This window comes from Convolutriloba macropyga, chromosome 9 (assembly GCF_964194025.1).
Source record: "Convolutriloba macropyga chromosome 9, txConMacr16.3, whole genome shotgun sequence".
Taxonomy (NCBI): domain Eukaryota; kingdom Metazoa; phylum Xenacoelomorpha; order Acoela; family Convolutidae; genus Convolutriloba; species Convolutriloba macropyga.
This window is the reverse complement of record NC_134476.1, coordinates 49,884,199-49,903,181: the sequence shown is the minus strand read 5'-3', so window position 1 is coordinate 49,903,181 and position 18,983 is coordinate 49,884,199. Positions and strand designations below refer to the sequence as shown.

General features: G+C 35.1%; 2 protein-coding genes across 2 annotated transcripts in view; both read right to left on the bottom strand.

The window, feature by feature from the left end:
- Window positions 1–18,983, bottom strand: part of LOC142345824 (2-oxoglutarate and iron-dependent oxygenase domain-containing protein 2-like) — a 421,406-nt gene that overhangs the window by 360,476 nt on the left and 41,947 nt on the right. The gene's annotated exons all lie outside the window — the stretch shown is intronic.
- Window positions 1,495–18,983, bottom strand: part of LOC142346252 (1-phosphatidylinositol 4,5-bisphosphate phosphodiesterase gamma-1-like) — a 74,676-nt gene continuing 57,187 nt past the window's right edge. The window contains exons 19-24 of the mRNA XM_075398768.1: window positions 14,594–14,773; window positions 10,601–10,735; window positions 10,074–10,214; window positions 5,608–5,960; window positions 2,814–3,069; window positions 1,495–2,198 (exon numbers count right to left, since the gene is read on the bottom strand). Of these exons, the coding sequence (XP_075254883.1) occupies window positions 1,567–2,198; window positions 2,814–3,069; window positions 5,608–5,960; window positions 10,074–10,214; window positions 10,601–10,735; window positions 14,594–14,773 (1,697 nt within the window). The 3' untranslated portion in view covers window positions 1,495–1,566. The remainder of the gene's footprint in view (window positions 2,199–2,813; window positions 3,070–5,607; window positions 5,961–10,073; window positions 10,215–10,600; window positions 10,736–14,593; window positions 14,774–18,983) is intronic.

Below are 18,983 nucleotides of genomic sequence, written 5' to 3'. Positions count from 1 at the left end.
AAATCGTTCATAATTCCTGGCCAACAGAAATAATAGAAATAATCTCTCTATTAACGTGAACGCCCCTATAGTCCCAAAAAATCTGATAATGCTCAGAGAAAAATTGTAAGTGAAATAGGATGGAATAGGTTAATGGAAACTCCTAAACAGCCGCAAAAAAGTCATCTTCTCTTTCCATAGTAAACGCCAAACAATTTTTCTCTGGTTTAAACCAGAAATCTAATATATTTTTTTAAACCACTGCCACATCACACTCATCAACATGAAAAGAACAGCCCGGTACAGAAGAGTGCAAATACAACATCTCAACTCGATTCGACTGGTAATTAATTAAAATACGAGCTTATTTTACTATCATCTTATGTGAATTGAATCTTTCAGCCCGCAATTTAATATCAAAAATGAAACCTGTAGCACGAAACAGGTCTTTGGCATATATCTCTGCCTCCGTTTTGTTTTCTTTTCATCAGATTCACTGGCATGAATATTTAGAATCAATATTGTATGACCTGTAACAACTCAAGTGGATTGATACTATAGTGAAAAAAATATTATTTTGAAAGGCATCTTAGAAAAAATTTGATTTTGGTAAGGCTCAAACTCTACCGAAAACCTCAAATTTGAGATTTCACTTCGTTCACAAAAGTGACAATTATTCCAAACTCAGGGTATTGAACAAAAGTTCTGCAGCATTTCAAAATTCAATAAGCTACTTGCAAAGTTTTACAGCACGTGTTGCAAATGGTTGTTTATTTTTTTCACAGTAACACAATTAAGAATTGTTTGTTGTCATTTTTTGTCACAGAATTGTATCTCAGTTTAAAATATGGATTGAGTAATTTGGTTAAAAAAAAACTTAGACGCATTGAATGGATCTCTAAAACTGCGAATGATTAGGTTTTCGTTAGCTTTTTTCATATACAAGAATTGCAACTAGAAGAATCGCCTGGGCAAACTCTTGATTGAATAGCAGAAATGACATTTCCGCGTTTTGAACGGTACATGGAACACTGGCATTTTTCCAAACTGGGGTTAGCCCATTCAGTTATTTTTGGTAAACTCGTTTTCATGTGGCAAAGAAAGTTTCGAAAACTTATGAAACAGTTCAAAATTTTCGTAATCTGATTCGGTTCCTATATCATCTCCGCGCTCATTCGGTAAGACTATTTAAGACACTCTCGAAGATTTTCAAATGCTAGATCTCTACTACAGTTCCTGATTCTAAAAATGCAGATTTTCCTGTATACAATTCCACATTTTAGTTTTAAATGTAGCAAAGTACGTTAACGTGGTTCTGCTAATATCATTTCAAAATTAGGACTAGCATCTAGGATCGCTACCAACTTCTAGACAAATTCGAGATTTCCGGATTTTCTCAGTGACGTCGTCAGAGGTCACATACTTTTAATGGTTATAGACCTGAACATCTGTTGTTCACCCACTTAATTAGGCCAGGTTAGACCAAATTATAGAAAAAAATGAGCAGTTTCTAAATGACGACTCAAAATCAGCTGAATTAAAATTTTAATTTGATCAATAAAAAAACTAAATTTTGCTAAGTTTTTTTCACTTTTTCCGCAGAAAGTTCCGTAGCTTCCCATTTTCACGATTGAGCGTGCCGCTGTTATGACTTTGACTAAAATTTTGCAATGGCGAAGTTCTGTCAGAATCAGACGAGTATTCGTCACAATTTAGAAGCAGACAAGTTCGAGAATTTGACATGCTAACTGGAGACGATCCAGGTTCGAACAATGATGAAGGTAGTTTCCAATCGATATGCACATAGACCAGTAACTTAGCCAAAGGTATTGGAACGCAAAACTCGTTTTCTAACTGGACTGAACGCACTCCGTTTTGGACACTTGAGAAGGGAATCGTAGCCTGGGCTACGAACGTCGGATCCAGATCCAAAATGATATCTTTGTGGTATAAACAGAATCGCAAAAATGACATTTCCGCGTTTTGAACGGTCCATGAAACGCTGGCATTTTTCCAAACGGGGGTTAGACCATTCAGACGTTTGCCGGCTTTGAAAGCTTCGAATCGTTTCGATTGGCCCGAGGGGAGGATTTCGATTTCGAGGAGTGGAATGACAATTGCATTGGCGACATTTGGGATATTTCTAGCTGCGAGGATTTCGATGTTTACTTCACAAGGTCGAGATTTCTTGCTGGCTCGTCTCAATGACATTGGGGAGTCTAAAACACATATGATTAATGGGAGGTGAGATTGAGGTGCAATAATTTGGCCCAAAGGCTGTTGAAGTTCACATTCAGTGATTGGAGGGGGGGGGGGGGGGGGGGGTGTTGTGAAGTTCACATTCACATCACAACAAAATATTAATGTTTTGACACCTTGTTATTTATTTTTGGCTGAAAACTCGCTTTTCGAAAAGTTTCAGTAACTGTTCCTGAATTGGAAATTTTTCCATCAACTTGGTAGGAACCCCCTGCCCCCCCCCCCCACTCTATTATATATTACTGATATGTAACATGTCTATGCTCTAGCTAATGTTTTGAATTCTCTGACAAATCTAGACTTTCTTTTGTTGTTTAGGGATCCCGCTAAGCACCTAAAAGTATATGAAGCAATTTTTTTAAGATTAAAACAGTAAAAAGTCAAAGACGACCAAAAAGTTGAGGGAAAAATTATATGACCATAGTTAAGAAACATTTCCGCAACAGTCCAGCTTCGGGATGACAAATTGATGTTTATCTGTAACGAGGGCTTTAAACAAAACCAAATACTAGCGACACAAATGACACGAAACAGCTGCGTTTCGAAACTGAAAACGGATTATTGTTAATACGTACCTCTCAAAAGACTGCTAGCACTACCCCTGGCAGACTCTGGCTTCAAGTAGTATCCACAGTTGCCATTAGTGCGGAAGAGACTCTGGTTGACCTGCATGAACTTATCCCCCGTCTGGTAGTTGAGTGCCACTAGTTGCACCCCTGCTGCCCAGAAGGGACAAGGGTCGAAGTTGGAGGAGGAGATCCTCTGTGCCCTGGGGTACACCCTCACGAAGTAAGATGACGACACCGATGACGCAAAGTCCTCCGAGGAGTCCTAATAAATTAAATAAATTATTATAAACCAATTATGATAATAAATTGTCCAAATGAGTTATAATAGTTCTGATAAACTATGAAAAAAAAAGAAGGAAGCTCTGTAATATGCGTTTGTACAGACTGTTCATTTATTTATAAATTACGTGCCTATAACCTTAAAATCAAACAAATTTGTATCGTGGTCGCAATACGATAGATGGACTATTTTTTTCTTAGGTTTATTTGACGTAGGTTTACAGATTATTTTTTTTTACTGCTTTTAATTCCTGCCAATTATATCTCGGCAGAGCCCTCCGAGGAGCCTATGACCACTAAAAGCGTCAAACGAATTTCATTGTAGTAAAAAAAAAGTTTGGTCAGGCGAATTGCTCTCAAACTACTGGTTAGCGGTTGGCTTCATCAGTCGCTAGCTGCGGCTTAGGGTGGCTAGCTATAGCTTAATTGAAAGGGGTGAAAATAGGGGAATGAGGGAGGGGTGGTTGAGCGCAAGTAGGTTCACGGCGTGGAATGACGAAGAGGTTGTTGAAACGGTGCGGGAATATAGAAGGGGTAAAGAATGGTAAAGTGCTGACGGGAGGAAGTTGGAGTCGTGGTTAAGAAGAGGGAGGACGATCAAAAAGTGCAAGAACTTCCCTTCACACCATGAGTTTCATGAGTTTATGTCTCTCAAACAGTTTCCGTTGCATAGTTAGAGACTAGTGAGCTGTACGGCTCTAAGAGAATTTATTGCCCTATGTTTATCCCATTTTTGAAGACGAAATGTTAAAATGGTCAGACCAAAAGATGGTAGTGCGAAAAATCTCAATAGAAATGACCAATCGGATTAACATAAATAATACAAACTTCGTTGCTGCAAAAAAATGTTTTAAGCCGTAAAATTTTCCGCCGAAAATCTCCAGCGTTTTCCTTTGAGCTGTAACGACAAAAATTAGTGAAAAAATAGTGCAATTATGCTGCCAAACTGTCAAAACTTTTGAACAAAGTCGTTGAAAAAGATTTTTGATCTGTGCGTAGCAGCAACCCCAGAGGAGAAGACCGAATAAAATTTTGTAAGAAATCTTTGATATCTTCGCATTAAAACGTCGGAAAGCTTTGGTATGTTCGGTATTTTCGGTTTCGAACGTAAGAATCGTTATGGTAGTTTTTGAACACAAGAGAGATTCGGTATGTTCGGTATTTAAACGTAAGAAAACGTCGGTATGTTTGGTTTTAGATGTATTAAATTCAAATTATTGGTTTTTTCAAATAGAAAATTTGATTTTTCTGCACAAAAGTTGGTCAAACGTTATGGTACGTTTTTTGTAGGAACTTCAAACGTTTTTCTTAAAAAAAACTCAGAAAGAATGTGCAAATTCATTGAAAGCTTACTTTTAGCTAATTCACAAACATAAATGAACAAGTATAAACTTACTGATTATTTTCGAATTAGAAAATGTGAAGTATTTGTTGAACATCGATAGAATTCTGTTGATTAAATCGCATTCACTGAGTTTTTAAATACTTTCCTGTAGTTTGCAAGCAAAGTTTTTGACGGTTGGTTGCATTTCAAAGCGTCTAATACCGTCTGTTTCTTTTTGATCGGTCTGCTGGACTAATCTGCTTTTCAGACCCCGTTTAAAAAAGCCTGGTATTTCTCTAAGCAATACCAAATCTCGCGTAAGTTTAAAAAGGACGATACCGAATCTCTCTTATGTTTATAAACGACGATACCAAATCTGTCTTACGTTTATAAACGACGATACCGAATCTCTCTTACGTTTAAAAACGACAATATCGAATCTTTCCTATGTTAAATACCGAACAAAAACGACGGTACCGATAAATATCATAGAAAATTTTGTCGTTTTTGGCTACAAAAAAAACATCATACCGATGATTTCTAATGTTTAACAACCAATAAAACCGAAAATTTTTCAACTAGGGTAATAGTAACTCAGAAACAAAATTAACATGAAAATTGGAACACAAAAGCATAGTATATCGAATGAAAGTAAGTATGCTAGGGATCACAAAGAAACACTACAATGGGAATCACATCGAGGGGATAATAAGGATATACTCTCACAAAACGTAATACTTTTGCAAGGCTCTACACGTATCTAATACCAAATCTAGTGTCTAGGGGCATGATCAAACTAGTAAATTCTAAGTAGTGACTCTGTAACTCACCCTTTGGAATCCCAACCCCGTGTTCAGATGCAAGATCTAAATTCCCACCACTTCAATTCAACTTGATTTCGTATTTGTGGACATTTTGAAGGTTTTGGTAAAGCTTAATTCATAATCAAACTGTGACAGTTTAAAGCACCAGTATAATCTTTGATTTCACCTGTGAAAATGACTTCAAATGTGTAATTGAAAAATGATGAGATTTACCAATAGCAATTAAAATTTGCTTAAACAGGGTTTTAATCAAATGTCTATCATATCTCAAATCTCTGTAATTTTTACTATTACTCTTTGGCCTTAGAACATCAAAACGGAAAATAAAATAAAGTTTTGCTATATTAATCAAAATTGGGAGATATCAACTTACTCTTATAATTTTCTCTAATTTCGTCTCTTCGAATGAAAACACTTCAGGCTGTGTTGTTACAAGTTGCGACCCAATTGAGTCCCCCATATGTTGAGAACTGATAGAGCTGAGCGAATTCTGAACAAGAGACGCTTTTGGCGAATAGAATATAGAACTGGGACTCTCGATAACTTTGGAAACCCTTTGACTGAAACTGTTAGACTGGAAGTAGACGATTAGGTCGCTCAGTTCCTTTGCGATTCCCACTTTCTTTTGGAGTTCCAAAGCGTTGCGGTTTTTGTCTCCTGCGCATTTGATGCAGTTTTGGAATACTGCAAATAGATTGGAGGCTTCTTCTGCACTGTCACATGCAACTGTAACAAAAAGATGGTGAATCAGTGTCTGAATCAGAGTCTGAATCAGAAAAAAAACAAGAGTCTGATACAGAGTCTGAATCAGAATAATTCAGAGTCTGATTCAGAGTCTGATTCAAAGTCTGAATCAGAGTCTGAGTCAGATAATTTCAGAGCAAAATGTGAGTTGAACAGACTCTGAATCAGTGCTGAATTGTTTCTGAAAAACCTCCTGATTCAGTACTGAACAAGGAGGCTCGCTAATGTGCGTTCGCACATGATGTTCTGACCCGAGCTCATCTACATTTTTGATCTGCGATTTAAAAAACTATGAGAAAAAACAACAAACCACAAAATAAGCAAAACAAGAATTTCGCGGCGGAAACCCAATATCCAAAACTTCACCTAGTAACAACGTCAAAATGCAATCAGATAAAACCTTAACTACAAAAGTTTAGTTTTTCCTTACTATCCAGCAGATGGATGTTCTCCTTAATGAGACTAGGTAACAAGTCGACAAAGAGAAGAAAAAATGAAACAAAAATCAATCAACATATTTTTAAACCAAATAATTTCAAAAGTCTAAAAAATCTTTAGCTTATAACCTAATATTTTTTGATAAATTTATTAAAAAGTCATTATGAAAGCAATGGGACCTGTCTTTGGTTAGACTAAGCCATAAAAACGGACTAAAGACTGAGAAAATTTCAAAAACATACGAACAATTTGTAAAAACACAAATTATTGAAGCCAATAAAATCATTAGCTATTATCTGAATATTAAGTATTTTTATTTCAATTTTATATATAAAATTTAACCTGATATTATACTGAAAGAATAAAAAAAGTTCATTTGGGCAACATTTGAAAATCATTGGGATCTGTTATTACCTTAATGTGCTAAAAGAAGAGAAAACGAAACGCAAACACACCACTCACAACATTTTTATGAAAATACATATTGTCCACCAAACAAAACATAAGTTGAAACAGAATATCAGTAGGCATGTTAATTATTGAAATTCAAGGAATTGGTTGGGACCTCTCAATGACGAGAATAAGTAACAAGTTGACAAAAAAAGAAACAAAACTGAAAACTTTGAAAAATCTTTGAAAATGTATAATATCATAAATTTTAAGATTAAACGCTATAGACTGATTGCCTCAAGTAGCATCACTAATTCAATCGTCAATTACAACTTGATGAAACCGGTCAGCAATTTACGGCTATCTAAAGAATTAAGAATCAAAAACAGCAGATTCATAAAAATTAAGCGAGAAAATGTCAAAGCCATTAGTGAATGAACTATTCAGTTAAAAAAATCTACTTTCAATTAATTTTTAACAGCAATGAAATTATTTTCGTTTTTACAAATTGACTCGAAAAACAACAAATTCAAACAAATATAATAAAACCACGAAGTTTTTTTTAGAAAACCACTAGTATAATCACGCTCAGTTCTCCCTCGATGGGAAGGCAATGATTTTATTCATTCAGAACTTATCAATAACACAACACAATAGGTCGTATGGCAATCAAAGATTTCATTAAAACCACAAAAATTTTCAGAAAACCCGTAGTAACAACGTCATAAAATTCAATAGCTTTCAACGGAAGCCATTAAATACGCTAAAACATGCCGACAAAGATGTCGATGTGAGGACAAGATTTGTCATTTAAATGTCATCAAAAAAACATTAAAACATGTCATTAACTATGAAAAGAACAACAAGTACAGGTAAAATCCAAAAATTCAGTAGAAAATTGCGAGAAGAAAGAGTCGAAGCCATTTACACTATAAGCTTTTCTCTGAAAATTTTTTCTATAATCAATTGAACGCCTACTCCGAGCAAATAGGAGACTATCATTATTATGAAAAGGTAATATGATTTCAACAAGAGCCAAAATTACGAAAAAAAAATCCAAAAATAACAAAAAATTATGAAAACTCGTGCAACGAAGTAAAAAAACCAATAGTTAGAATATAAGATCAAAAATTAGATAAATTTTTGTTGAACTAGAAAAGAAAGTGGTTCTGTCATTACAGATACTGACATACAGTTCACAAAAAAAAGTTAAAGATTGATTAATGCTAAAAACTTTTTTCAAAAAAAATGTTTTTAAAGACTTAACAGTTAATAAATTCAATAGCTTTCAATGGAAGTCAATAAATACGCTCAGTTATGCCACGATTTTTTTTAGGTCTTGAAGCGGATCTAACTCCAGGGTACCAGTAAGGGAGGACAGCGTGATCGCGGGAACCATGCTGAGGCCTTGATACTGGTGCCACACTCTGTTTCCGCTTGGGAGCAACCATCCACCCCCGCAAGGGAAAAAATAACCGCCTCAATAAGAAGTATAAATTACAAGCCTTTGTACTCTCAGTGCACAAGCCGGCTGCTCGTCCTCTGAAAGGGAGGGCTGGCTGTCGGTGGTGCACTGAGGGTGCCTTTCTTTCTCTTTCTCACTATAAACATCAAAACCAATGACAAGTCACCGTACTCTCAGCGCACAAGCCGGCTGCTGGTTCCCTGAAAGGGGGGACTGGCTGCCGGAGGTGCACTGAGGGTGGCTCTCTTCTTTCCTTCTTCTTTTTCTTTTCTCTTTGTCTTTTCCTTCGTTCCTCTTCTCTAAAGACCCTATTCTTTCATTCTCTCCCCGACTTCCTCTCTCCCAAATTCCCTCTAAAACACCCTTCCTGTCACCCCCACGCCCCTTCTGTTATTCCACAAAGCATAACAAAGACCCAAGAAACTCCACAGCCAAGTATTCCATCCAAACCAACCTCCCTGCCTCCATCCTCCAGAAAAGCACCCAATATAAACCACAAGAAACCAAAGAAAATACCAAAACCGAATGCAAACCAAAGTGAAAGCGTGGTTTAAATTTGGTGTAAACTACCACCTGAGAAATCGCAATTAGCAGTTCACTGCTAATTGAACACATTAGATTAGCGATTAGCTCAGTTATGCCACGATGTGAGTACAAAGATGTTTTTCATGCATAGGTAAATAATGAGACATTACAATATGTCTCATGACTATGAAAAAAAACAACAAATACAGGTAAAAACCAAAAATTCTGTAGAAAATTGTGAGAAGAAATTGTCGATGCCATTTTAACCATATTATTTACTCTGGAAATTTTAGCTATGATCCGTTGAAATTCTTTTCAAAGCCAATGGGAGCCATTAATATTATGATAACAGGGTAAGATTTCAAAAGGAACCAATAATACAAAATGATTGGGTACTGAATGACTCTGAAAGTTAGGTACGGGAGGTTAAATGTATGTCAGGTGTTGAGGGCTGCAGGCATAATTTATGTCATATCTATTCTTGTATTTCTCGCAGTGTCTTTCTACATTTAAAGACTAAAAGAAGGTTGGAGGAATTCAGGAGTAATATATAGTAATAAAATATCCTGATTTGAAATATTGTTTGTTTCAAGTATATTTAGCCATATGGTTATAATTTTAATTTACTTTTTGCAAAAAAAGATTTTAATGAGAATAATAAAACTTTTTAGAACAACCAAGTCAGTCAAGGAAACTGAGGTTGCTTCACTTGTTTAGTTGCAATGTGGCCAAATCAGTAAGGTGTCCACTATCTCTGACTTTTCTCTCGTAGTTCTGAGGCTGCAACAAGACAAGAAGTCGCGAAGGCTAAGTATCTAAACCTAGTCGACCAATATTGGGTATGGAAAGACCGTTGGCCGACTTATGATCAGACTTTAGGTCAACTGTACCGGGTACGAAGAGACCTTTGGTCGACTTATGAAAAGACTATGGGTCTACCGATATTGGATATGAAAAGACCGTAGGTCGGTAAATGAAAAGACCGTGGTCGACCGATATTGGTTATGAAAAGACTGTTGGTCGATTGTTGAAATGGGATATGAAAGACCGTTGGTCGACTTATGAAGACTTTAGGTCGACCGTTACTAGGAGGTCGACCGTGTATTTAAGATATGGAAATACCCCCCCCCCCCCTCCTCCAGGTCGACTTTATTAGTCTATTCCTGAAGTCGACCTCTCAACTAGGGCTGCCAAGCAAGTCACGTTATACGTCTCCAAAATGTCGAAGCTCTTAAAAATTGAAAAACAGAAAGTGTGGGAAACAGTGTCTATCTTGCCTATGAGTTTCTGCTGCTGTTCTGTGGAAGTGTTGTTGATGATTTTGTGTCTGCTCTCCATTCTGAAATAGTGACTCGGGTCGAATCCAGGCAGCGCATCTGATCCACAGAAACAGTTACCCATGTCTATTTTGGCATTCGCTGAAACCACAATAACAATGTAAGTACAGAAAAACCTATTTTGTGTTTTTAACACTGACTTGAAAGAGTTTGGAGTGTGACATTCCAGATGGTTGAAATCTTTTACTTATTTGTTCTTTTAATAATTTTAACTTCCACCAGGGTTTAAAAAATAACAAGTTCACATTATTTCAGTAAATGGTAACACTTTATGAATTGAATGCGAACTTTTTGTATATACATGCTTTCAACAGTCAACGCAGCCCGACAGAAATCACTAGTCTTGTTTACTTTTTGGGTGAAAAATAGCAACCGTGGAAACAGTTAACCAACAACATAACCCGACCTAAAAAGAAACCTAGAAAGTTTTAAAATTAGAAATTATGTGCCCACTAATAACTATGTACCTAGAGGAATTCTATTTCGGAAGAAGTTTTCAAAACTGAATTGCTCAGCATTCCACTCGAACAGTTCCAAGTCCCTCCTGTGTACAAACACCCTCTCTCTCGTTCTGTGCAACTCGCCACAGTACCAATTGTCATCTAAACATACAGAAAATATGACAAGAGAATTATGAGATGTCGTCAACTGATGCATCGTTTTGACTCCTCCTGATTAAAAAATTAATCGGATTTTTCTGGAAATATCGGTTATACCACATGAAAGAGCTTCAGAAAGAAAAATATCTTCTACTAAATATAAAGCGACCATCTTGAAGTGATGCATTGGTTTGAATCCCAAAGAAGTATTGATTTTCTATGCTGCAGTAATACAATCCGTGTACACTGACAAACATTGGATTAAAATAATCAGAGAAAACAACCGGATAATCATAGAAGAATTGCTCTCGAACGGCTAATGGGAGCACTAATCTACTAAAGTTTGCTTCAGTCAGGGGGGAGGTACCTGGGTTGAAGTTGCTTTGATTTCATACAAGGATCATATATGATTTCATACTGTCCATACCTGATTTCTTAGTGCGATCTTGTATGAAACCAAAGAAATCACATATGAGCCTTGTATACCTAAGTTCATTTAAGAGAGATACTTTAAATTTTTTGGTGCATTTAACCTCAAATTCGTTTTTTGAAAATGTTTAGGTTGCAAAGTTATTGTTTTAGCGCACAAAAAGAATCAAATGTGGATTGCAAATGCAAAATAATAATTTATTATGTCCTCTGACTACATTATAAGAGACTTGTAACACCAGTAAATGTTTTATGTGTTACATGTGACCTTGTGTAATTTCAGAGAAACTTTTTCAACTTCAAAAGAAAACGAAAATTATACAGTTTTTAGGCTTTGAAAATTTTTGTTCGATCGGTGTATGATTCTTAGGAAACCATATATGATTCTTGTATGGTTACCAAGAATTTATAAAAGTCATATATGACCTAGTACGATCCGGGTAGCTTTGAGGAGGGGTGAACTGAGAAGTTCACTAAGTAGCTGCATATGATGTTCCTATCAACCACTAATAGCACATAAAGTGAAAAAATGACAAAATTTTGCAACATTTTTAATATCATTTTTAGTAGAAAACTGCTACAAATTGAGCTTAGCTGCTTAAAGTTGTAAATGAAAGGGAACTTTTGATCGCGGAAAAAGCAAAAGCTAAGGTTGCAAAATTGAATCAAAAAGTCAAAACGGAGAGAAACGTTGGCATGAAAACATAACCAATAAAGTACGGAAAAGAACTTGCATATTCGTTCCCTAAAACCTCAAACCTAGTTTTGCCTAAATCAGAAATATCGGAGGCTAAGAATTAACATGAACCAAAAACGATATGACCAAAAAACATATTTTTTTTGGTTCAAATCTTAGAAAATCTATTTTAGATAAAAAGAGGATAGTTTTCGGTGGAATATTTTGCGTGGCCATGAGTTGGATTAGATGGTGGATGCTGGCGATGGATGGCTGGGGGATGGTTTACGGTTAATATTGGAAGACGTAGCCTGGGGGTGGGATACTTAATTGGGAGAGGCGGAGGGGGTGGGTTAAGTGCGTTGAGGTTCGTTAGTTAGATAAGTGGGTTGAGGAGTTTGGCCTGTAGGTGTGGGGGGACGAGTAGGCATTGTTAACTGGACAAAATTTAGTTTACAATTTGACCTTCAACATGACTTTTCCAATTCGAATATTGCCAACTTTTCACAATTAATATACATTAGACACTACGCTGAAGTTGAAATCCAATGTTGAACAGATAAGCCAATGTTCAAAAACAGAAACAATGCGCGAACAGAGTTATATATCTGATTATGAAAAACTTGTTTCAGCTTCAAAGAAACCGGTAAAAAACCCGACACTCCTCTTCATGTCATGAAAAGATGCATGCGTTTAAAATCTATTCTTCAAACATCGTTCAAGAGCAGTTAAAACAAAAACGAGAAAAAGACAACCTGAAATTTTCCAAAGTTATTTTTATAAAAATAATCAAAAAGCAAATTATTTAAGGCACCAGAATGGATCACTTTCTATGCCGTTTTTTGTGGCTTGGAGCGTTTGCGATTAATTTCTGCTTGTTGCTCACTGATGGGAAAAGATGAATTTAAATTTCACTCAAATGAAACAGTGTGTGAGACAAATCTTGAATCAAACAAAATTGTTACGTTTGTAAAACAAAAAACGTCAAATAAGATCAAAAAATGGATCCTAAATAATAGTTTTTTGAGTAAACGTCAAGGACTATTAAGTTTTTTTTTGCGATCAACATTATGAAATGAGCTTCCGAAGAATTAATTTTTTGGGTTTAAAAATAAGTTTGGATATTGCTGCTATCAAAACAAGTTGGGAAACAAAGTTAAATTCAGAAAGTTTTTTGTGGTCAAGCTTCAATCTTTCTGACCTTTATCGGTACATCTGTTTTTGTTTGATACAGCAAAAATTAGTCATGTATAATTTAATCAAGCAAAAAACTAATTTTAGAAAGTTTCAATTAACTGATTCAATAACTAGTGTCTCCTTGCTAAAGAAAGTTCTTTTGAAATAAACTCTCAATTGAAATGAAGTGAGCTTAACCAGCTAACGTATAACAAATCTATCTCAAACGACAGCAGTGAAACTCTATTTGTTGCAAATTGCTTCTGCCGACTGAAATACCCAAAAACTAAGCAAAATTAGCGCATTTCTCATTTGACTAGTTTTGACTCATTTTGACTAATCCATAAAGCTCCCAATTGGAATTTAATTGCCCTAATTTTCGAATAGAAGAGCGAATGAGATCACACAAGGCTCGAAAAATTCAAACGAAATTTTTGAAGTAGTTGAAATCGGTAAAACTGGAGTTTTGCAATAGAAACCAACCCAAAACTGCAATGTAGTAACTAAAAAGATGAACAAATACGGCCTAATTTGATAATTTTTGTCCATAAAACGGTCCATAAAAGGTTTTTATGGCGTTTTATGTTAAGTAGATACCATAGAAGTTAACTTCATGTTTTCTGGAGATTTAATCAATGCAAAACTGATTTTCGAATTGATTTAAAATGTAACCCGAAACAAATTGGGCATTTTATATCACAGCATATTTTATGGAAAATTTGTAACAATAAAACGGTTCATAAATTTGTTTATGGCGTTATACGGTAAGTAGGGCACCATAAACGTAAAGTACAGAAAACTGAAATTTCATGCACATAAACGTTGTTGTGGATCGGCATTTGGCCCTTTGGACTGTTTGTCAGCCAAACTCAAAAAATTTTATGATCGTTGTATGTTAAGTAAGTTTTCATAAAATCCATATATGGCGTTTTATGGTGGGTAAGTTTCTTTTTTGGTGGTCAACCCGGGTATGTACTGCCTTGCAAGATGATACAGGATACTTCTCACAGAAGTTTTCATCCACAATCCTCAAAAACTTGCCCTTTGAGTTGTCACGTTCAATGAAAGCTGTTGATCACTGTAGAAATTTAGAATGTTTTCAAATACAGGTTATGTGACTCAGTTGAAGTCACTGAGAACTTGCATTCAAGAAACCTGCAGAGCGTAGCGCTATTCGAGAACCGCAAAACGGTTCAATATGTCAGCCAGAATTTCTTGAAACACGCATTTTGTAATTTTGAAAATATGGAAAGTTCTTGGCCTTTTAACTTCTGTCACTGCAAATAGATAACTTTGACATTGTAAATTCTTATACTGCTGACTTACTGCATTTTGAAACTTGCAAGCGGGTTTTTATTTTTAGTGGGTCTAATCAGGCGCAACAACTGTGAAACTGCAAAAGGAGAACTTGGGTATCTCGTATAACCCATTCTCTTTTTGTTTCTTGCTCCTCAAGGCTTCATCCCTCAAGACCAAATACACGTTGATTAATTAGGTCTTTGTGTCAAGCTCACCTTTTGCGCAATTTATATTAAGTTCTATCTGAACCCTCTAACATTTCGTAACCAAGGGGTACTAACAGCTCTCGTGTTTGATGACGTTTACGACAATTTCTCCGTTGTTGACCTGTTTCTCAGCTGCGGACACAGGGGAGGTATTGGTTCTACCCCTATCCGTAACGTCCACTTCGTGGTCTGCTAGTGGAAGAGATAGCGTCCTTTTGACCTTGCCGACTACTGTAGACTGCGTATTGTCAGTATCTGAAACAAAAAATTCATTTTTTGCCTCCTAAGTTTTTTCGCAACTTTATAGATCAATTATATAGGTGAAACGCGTTTTTAGCATATTTGAAAATTCTCTTCGAGTTTTTCCTCAAGTTCCAGCATCTCACTCGCAGTACGCACACTCACATTAAAATATGAAGTTATTCTACTCCTGTACTACACCAAATTGTTGTTTTTTTCAATTCTGATGTAAAAAAGATGCACCCCCTTTTCAGTAATATTCAAACCCATTGTGTGAAACCTTAAATCTGATAAAAAAAATTTGCTGGAAAAATTAGACACCCGCGGGGTATTAGACGATACATAACAATTTGATTGCAAGTAACGGTGGCACAGAGGTATGTGGTTTCTCAGAAAAAAATACAGGATTGCTAAAAACACTAAAAAAGTTTCAACCCTTGGATGTACGTGATAAAAATTTCACCAAAAAGTTTTATAAATTTTAAAAATTACAATATTAACATAGTATGGTTGATTGATGTAGTTTCTTGATTTTACCTTGCTCCATCAAAAAGAGTCTGCCAACCAACCCGTGCGTGCGTTGATGAAGAAGATTATGCAGGCAGACCTCCCAATAACACACGAACACTTAGAGCCTAGTAAGCTGTGATGGAGCTGCTCAGAGATTTAATGCCCTCGAGCTTCGCCAGTTTATCCCGTCCTTTTTCGGTAAAAAGCTAAATCAATCGAGCGAGCAAAAAAACCTTTCAAGAAAAACCGCAAAAGTTTGCATAGAAAAGGCACACGCGATAAAAAGTTCGAGAGGAACTCAAAAAAAGAAACTACTTCATGGTACAAAAAAGCTACGCTGCACAACTTCTTGCGACTATTCGAAATCTCGGATTTTCGTAGACAAAAATACAACTCACCATAGAATCTAGGAACAGCGTGCATGCAAACGTGGCCAAAAATGTATTAAGTTTAAGGCGTCTCCATTGATGGAATTATGCAGTTTCTGAGAAATAGGGACAAAAAACCCAACCTGTCTAAGTTCGGGCGTGAGATTTCTTAAATTTTGAGGTGTGAGACAACGAGATGGACGGAAAAGAACTATTAGATGTCATTACAAACTAAACATCCTAGTTTCATAGGAAAATTTAAAAATTTTCGAGGAAAAAGTGCATGTTCCTTCAAGACATAATTTTAAAGTAGACAAGGCGGCTCAGTAATGAGCGATCGCACATAAGGTTCCGAACCCGCTCATCTAAAATTTCGGCTTAATTGTCTACCAAATGAGGAACAGATAGAAAAACACAAAAAATTCAAGTATTTTTCAAAAAAAACTGGTGTATGAACGAAAAGATATTCTTCAAACTCAGTGGAGTAAGAAATGATGCATTAGATTGATGAGATATGTCGATATTAAGAAAGCGCATGAAGACGAACGGCAAAATCAAACAACAAGAACAAACCTTAATTACATCAAAAAATTTATGTCCTTTTTAAAATACAAAACGTATTAACAAAGTCAAAAGAGCGTCAGATAAAACTGGAAATAAACAACAAAACTTGTAATTCACCAGAAAAAAGGGTTATTCACCATTTCATAATAAGGCTTGGTAACAATTAGACAAAAAAGAACAGAAAATAAAGCTAGAAAATTCGCTGAACTTAAAAAAAAAACAATTAATTTCAAAGTAATGAAAACCATTAGGAATCAACTAAAATTTCTCATAGGTTTACAACTACAAATGCTTCTATAGAAGGGAATTAAGAACTCTTTGTATTAAATTTTTTATGCAGTTACAAAAAGAACAACAAATAGACAACAAAATACAAATCAACTAAAACTTGCCAGAAAATGCTCTGGAAGCCGTAAAGCCATATTTTAGCCCCCAAAATATGTTTGATTGCTCCCTCATCAATTACCGATACTGTATTATCTGGCCTCCCTTTAATAAATATAAGCAAAAATTAGACAAAAAAGAGAAAAATGCAAATTAAGTAATACTTGATTTCATTGAAAAAAAATTTATTTCCAAAGACATGAAAGCCATTAATTACAAAATGAAAAAGTTGAATAGGTTTGTCCATTCTTCCAAAGGAAGCCCTTGAAAACTGCAATTATCCAGAATATGTCTTACGTCTACAAAAAGAACGTCAAATTTGACAAAAATCAAAAATTCATTTACTTTTTTTTTGTGAAAAACCCGTGTTGAAGCCAGTAAAGTCATAACGAATTCTCTTAAAACATTAGATTTTGTGACACCAATCACTTTTGACACCTTCCCTTAAAATGTATTATGTGAATTCTCATTAATGAAACTAGGTAATAATTAGACCGAAAAGAAAAAAAGCGAGATTATGTAAAACCTGTTTTTATCGAAAAAAAATCTATTTCCAAAGACATGAAAGCCATTAATTACACAATAAAAAAATTAAATAGGTTCGTTTATTCATCCAAAGGAAGCCTTCGAGACCTGCAATGTCTTATGTCTACAAATAGAACGTCAAAAATAACAAAAATCAAAAATAAATTTACTTTTTTTGTGAAAAACCAGTGTCGAAGCCAGTAAAGTCATAACGAATTCTTTAAAAACATTAGATTTTGTGACACCAATCCCTTTTCACAACCTTTCCTTGACAAAAATGTCATCATAAACTTTTAATTAACGAGACCAGGTAACAAACAGACAATAAAATGAACAGAGGTGCGAAATTGAAATGTTTTTTTTTCATTTTGGAAAACAATTGTTTTCAATGTCATGAAAGCCATTATCTATCTTCTAATATCAGAACGTCGGCTCATCTACTCTTCCAGGAAAAGCAAATCAAACCGGGTCATTGTACAGGAAATTAAATACGACTAAAAAGACAAAGTAAAAACGACACTTAAAGACAAAAGTTAAAAAATTCAATGAAATTCTTCGAGAAAGTATTGTCGAAGAGGTAAGAGAACCACAATCTATATCTTTAAGGATTTAAATATTATCAATTGTGCGTTATTTTGAACGCAAAAAAAGTGATATATGAACTGACAATAATGTGATAATTTGACAAAATTAAAACTTGAAAAATAGGCAAATAAGTGAAAAATAAAAAAAGTTTCTGAAATCTAGTAGTATCAAAGCCAGAACACCATAACTACATTTGAATTCAGCAGAAAGAAGGAGTACTCTTTGATTGCTGACACTAAGCTAAAAGTTGACCAAAGTAAGACAAAAATGGAGGCAAAGTTCAATAAGCCATTTTTTATTCAAAAATCGAATACTTTAAAAGTCAAAACGCTTATAAGCTTTCAAGCAATCAACTAGATAAATTAATTGCAAGCTAATTTAGAAGCCAATAGGACCTATCACTAGTGAGCTTTGATTTGAAATGTTCTGTTATTTAATTAATATAAAAAATATAAATAGAATTTTTTTTATAAAAAACCGACTGATGACAATCCGAATTGATTTTGGACTGTAACGGTCGGTCGAAGATTGGTACAGAACTAGTCCTGCTAGTTTTGATTGTCCATTAGGAATATTTTATTTTTGGAATGTCATTGATATAGATGTTTTGTTTGTTAAAAATCAAAAGTAAATGCTGCGTTTTTGATAATCAACGAATAAAGATAGCAAAAAACGCAAAGTTTTTTTTACAGAGCACTCTCAACGGAATTTGAAGTGGAGTTAGCCCCCTTTTTAGTCTACAAAGATTGTGTTAGTGGAGTTTGGGTGTGCACTTCCTGCAAATTTAATCAGAGTGGACTAAGGAAACTTATTTCGTGCTGTTTTTGATGAAAAAGTCTGAATTTTGTGAAATTTTTCAGCCGGAATTTGTGACAAAAAATTTAATGAAAATAGCCGACAAAGTATTTTGTCTTTGAATATAAAATCAACAACATTTTCATTAAAAATTTTATTAAATTTTATCAAAATTGGCGAAATTTTAGTAAAAAATTCCGAAAAGAGGTGAATGAAATCAACGGAATTCACTCTATTTTCTCGGAAGTTTAAACCTCGATATCTCCCTGTCAAAAACGAAAAGCAAAAAAATCTTTTGAATTCCTTATTTTACGCTGGACAAGCTTTCTAATGATGCTACCTTCAACTCTCTACGATGAATATATCGATCGGCCAAAATTGACTGAACAAAAAAAAACCCCAGTTGAGTATATAGTTCCTCCCCCCTCAAGAGGGGTAGGAACAAAAATGTTAAAAATCCAAGATTGCGAACATTTTCTGAGAAAAGGAATGTA